Below are 4,996 nucleotides of genomic sequence, written 5' to 3' on the forward strand. Positions count from 1 at the left end.
ACACACACACACACAAGCCCTTTGCTGTTGTACACTTTGTAGTCAAAGCTTCTCAGTTTATTTTTTGAGGGGCATCAGCCCCTCCAATGCATGGCATTTAGAGATTACGTCCTATTGGTAGCCAAGTATATTTGCTTAGGGCACTAAATTACGACGTAAAATGTCATGTGGCCGATATAAATACAGTGGGCACTTCACATGAGGGTGATTTTTTTCCCTAGGACTCTGGTCTCTTCAGATCCCTAATCCGTTTGATTAGATCGGTTTTCGTGTCGCTGAACTGCGAGTCATCGACCGTGCGGTCCTTCTGGAAGTTGCTCAGGAACTCAATTAATTTAGTCTGATACTTGAGGAGGATGTCAATGATCGGTTGCGTCTTCAGATTTGCCACAAAAATCTTGAAGACATGGAAGGCCTCGAGCTGAATGTTGGGACTGGCGTCCCTGAGCAGATTCATCATCAGCTTGAGGTTCTCTGGCTTGCTGATGTAGCATGTCATCACTGTGACGTTGTGCGTGTCCGACAGCAGCTCACCCAGCAACTTGAGCGACTGCCTCTTTGTGACGTAGTTCTCAGAGTGCAACAGCTTCTCGTAGTCCGCAAAAACAGCGTCGTAGTTCTGTTCCAGGTACTCGGCCACCATCGCTTTGTGTCTCGTCAGAAGGTCCCTGAAGGTGGTGAAGGCGTCGGAGCCGATTTCGAAGGGGGATATCTCAAAGTAGTCGAAGAAGCAGCGGAAGTGTTCCGAGTGCAGCACCGCCTTGGCCAGCAGCTCGTGGCGGATGCACTCCCTCAGCATCGACCCACAGCTCAAGGCCACCGGTGGCGTCTCGTACCCCTTCTGCAGCATTAAGAGGACTTCCTGATGAGAGCAGAGGTATTCGACGGCGGGGGTGCTCGTCCCGATCTGCCTCCTCAGGAAGTGGTTGAAGATCTGACATACGTCTTTCCTCGCCTCAAAGTCGACGACCTGGAGGTTTTCTACCAGCGCTATGAGTAGACCACTGTCCTGGAGCTCCTGAGCCAGCTGGGCGACCACCGTCTCCGTTTGCGGTTCCTTGTCGTTGCTGCCGAAGAAGATCTCCTTCATGGTCACCAGGCACTTTGACACCTCCTCGGATGCCTTGTCCGTCGTCTTCTTGTCTTGTTCGATCAAGATGGGCAGGTTGTCCTTCAGCGTGCGGACGATGTCAGCAGGGCTCTTGTGGGATTTACCAAACAGTGGCATGGTGGAGGCAGCGGAGGCTGGACACACACACCACATGCACACACATTCGCTCACCGCATGCAGGAACCTGGTTCGTTCTTGGAGGCAGGTGAAGTCCCAGAGTATCACCGATACTCAGAGTTATCTGATATAACTCTGAGATTTCCTTCCATTTTATGTCGTTGGCTACGGTGCTTGTGTCAACCTGGTGATGTCGCTGTGAGTCAGTCATATCTATTATGGAGTCCCAATATCGGTCATGGCCAAAGATAGAGTCTATGATGTCAGGCTTGGATGTTTCTGTTAGCTCCATATATGGAGTTCTAGGAGGGAGTCAGGAGCACACCAAAAATCTCTCGTTGTTGTACCCGCCCGATCTCACCCAAACACGGTGAAATAACACAGATTGGCAATTCCGTACATACATGAGTACACTACAAGAGCACCTCAAAATCTGTACATATTACACTACTACCGTTTTGACCGCGACAGAGGCGTGGCTAGTAGTGTATGTACTGTATGGAATTGGGAAAGATCGGGTTGACATTATTTACGATTCTGTGCTATGGGGTTACAACTCGGACGTACGGGGCCGAGTCGTCTCAATCGAACTTCGCATCGTTCGCCACGCCAACTTGTCTGTGTTGTTCTCCCAGAGCGCAGAAAGACTCTGTGGCTAGGCAGCGGCTATAGCTAGTTTCTTGGTACATGAATTGTGGTCGTATTGACTACATCTGTCATTAAAATAATATAATTTTTCGTTCTTTATCATCATGAATGCACTTGAGATAGCTTTCGGAACCGCAGGATTCTGGACAGGAATCCTGTATTGCAGCAGGGGTGCCCAAATTATGGTACATCGTGATCTACCAGTAGACCACAAAGGCTGTGCAGTACAGTATAATCTATCACTTGAATTAAGGTGACTCGATTGATTGACATAAAAAAGGCCTGTCAGCTCAAATGTTGCACACAAACGTCAGTAGCATTACAAAGTTATTGTGACAGTAATAATTGCTAGTGTGTGTTCAGTAACAGTGTTAAATAGCTCTATATTGTGGCAGTAATCTTTGCTATAGAGTGTGTGTTCAGTAACAGTGTTAAATAGATATTGTGACAGTAATCATTGCTATAGAGTGTGTTCAGTAACAGTGTTAAATAGCTCTATATTGTGGCAGTAATCATTGCTATAGTGTGTGTTCAGTAACAGTGTTAAATAGATATTGTGACAGTAATCATTGCTAAGTATAGAGTGTGTTCAGTAACAGTGTTAAATAGCTCTATATTGTGGCAGTAATCATTGCTATAGTGTGTGTTCAGTAACAGTGTTAAATAGATATTGTGACAGTAATCATTGCTATAGAGTGTGTTCAGTAACAGTGTTAAATAGCTCTATATTGTGACAGTAATCATTGCTATAGTGTGTGTTCAGTAACAGTGTTAAATAGCTCTATATTGTGGCAGTAATCATTGCTATAGAGTATAGAGTGTGTGTTCAGTAACAGTGTTAAATAGATATTGTGACAGTAATCATTGCTAAGTATAGAGTGTGTTCAGTAACAGTGTTAAATAGCTCTATATTGTGACAGTAATCATTGCTATAGTGTGTGTTCAGTAACAGTGTTATATTGTGACAGTAATCATTGCTATAGTGTGTGTTCAGTAACAGTGTTATATTGTGACAGTAATCATTGCTATAGTGTGTGTTCAGTAACAGTGTTATATTGTGACAGTAATCATTGCTATAGTGTGTGTTCAGTAACAGTGTTAAATAGCTCTATATTGTGGCAGTAATCATTGCTATAGTGTGTTCAGTAACAGTGTTAAATAGCTCTATATTGTGGCAGTAATCATTGCTATAGTGTGTGTTCAGTAACAGTGTTAAATAGCTCTATATTGTGACAGTAATCATTGCTATAGTATGTGTTCAGTAACAGTGTTAAATAGCTCTATATTGTGGCAGTAATCATTGCTATAGTATGTGTTCAGTAACAGTGTTAAATAGCTCTATATTGTGGCAGTAATCTTTGCTATAGAGTGTGTTCAGTAACAGTGTTAAATAGCTCTATATTGTGACAGTAATCATTGCTATAGTATGTGTTCAGTAACAGTGTTAAATAGCTCTATATTGTGGCAGTAATCATTGCTATAGTATGTGTTCAGTAACAGTGTTATATTGTGACAGTAATCATTGCTATAGTGTGTGTTCAGTAACAGTGTTAAATAGCTCTATATTGTGGCAGTAATCATTGCTATAGTGTGTTCAGTAACAGTGTTAAATAGCTCTATATTGTGACAGTAATCATTGCTATAGTGTGTGTTCAGTAACAGTGTTATATTGTGACAGTAATCATTGCTATAGTGTGTGTTCAGTAACAGTGTTAAATAGCTCTATATTGTGGCAGTAATCATTGCTATAGTGTGTTCAGTAACAGTGTTAAATAGCTCTATATTGTGGCAGTAATCATTGCTATAGTGTGTTCAGTAACAGTGTTAAATAGCTCTATATTGTGACAGTAATCATTGCTATAGTATGTGTTCAGTAACAGTGTTAAATAGCTCTATATTGTGACAGTAATCATTGCTATAGTATGTGTTCAGTAACAGTGTTAAATAGCTCTATATTGTGGCAGTAATCATTGCTATAGTGTGTGTTCAGTAACAGTGTTAAATAGCTCTATATTGTGACAGTAATCATTGCTATAGTGTGTGTTCAGTAACAGTGTTAAATAGCTCTATATTGTGGCAGTAATCATTGCTATAGTGTGTTCAGTAACAGTGTTAAATAGCTCTATATTGTGGCAGTAATCATTGCTATAGTGTGTTCAGTAACAGTGTTAAATAGCTCTATATTGTGACAGTAATCATTGCTATAGTATGTGTTCAGTAACAGTGTTAAATAGCTCTATATTGTGGCAGTAATCATTGCTATAGTGTGTTCAGTAACAGTGTTAAATAGCTCTATATTGTGGCAGTAATCATTGCTATAGTGTGTTCAGTAACAGTGTTAAATAGCTCTATATTGTGACAGTAATCATTGCTATAGTATGTGTTCAGTAACAGTGTTAAATAGCTCTATATTGTGACAGTAATCATTGCTATAGTATGTGTTCAGTAACAGTGTTAAATAGCTCTATATTGTGGCAGTAATCATTGCTATAGTGTGTGTTCAGTAACAGTGTTAAATAGCTCTATATTGTGACAGTAATCATTGCTATAGTGTGTGTTCAGTAACAGTGTTAAATAGCTCTATATTGTGACAGTAATCATTGCTATAGTATGTGTTCAGTAACAGTGTTAAATAGCTCTATATTGTGGCAGTAATCATTGCTATAGTATGTGTTCAGTAACAGTGTTAAATAGCTCTATATTGTGACAGTAATCATTGCTATAGTGTGTGTTCAGTAACAGTGTTAAATAGATCTATATTGTGGCAGTAATCATTGCTATAGAGTATGTGTTCAGTAACAGTGTTAAATAGCTCTATATTGTGGCAGTAATCATTGCTATAGAGTATGTGTTCAGTAACAGGAATATTCCTGTCTCTCCAGCTCTTTAATAAATAGAAAAGGGGTTAAAAAATTCAGGTAGGTATAGGTGATAAACTTTCAGCCAATCAGGAGAAAGTAGCTATTTATGAGCTTAATGTTCCGATTATAATTTTGTCTGTTACATTACAATTCCACTTGTTTAATCTGTTCCTGACTGCGTTCCTGAATGGATAAAATTGCTATTCCAGTTTCAGAAAATGCTTTTTCTGTTTAACAAAAAGCTGGAGAGACCGGGAGA

At 40.1% G+C, this 4,996-nt stretch overlaps 1 protein-coding gene across 1 annotated transcript; it reads right to left on the reverse strand.

Annotated features, from left to right (window-relative positions):
* Positions 1-217: 217 nt before the first annotated feature.
* LOC310875574 (calcium-binding protein 39-like) lies at positions 218-1,228 on the reverse strand (the record flags this gene model as incomplete). The annotated part of the gene is made up of 1 exon (XM_083788856.1): positions 218-1,228. The coding sequence occupies one exon, from the start codon at positions 1,226-1,228 to the stop codon at positions 218-220; it is 1,011 nt and encodes a 336-aa protein (XP_083644982.1).
* Between the last annotated feature and the right edge of the window lie 3,768 nt (positions 1,229-4,996).

The sequence above is a fragment of the Protomyctophum parallelum genome (assembly GCF_964188405.1).
Source record: "Protomyctophum parallelum genome assembly, chromosome: 18".
Lineage (NCBI taxonomy): Eukaryota > Metazoa > Chordata > Actinopteri > Myctophiformes > Myctophidae > Protomyctophum > Protomyctophum parallelum.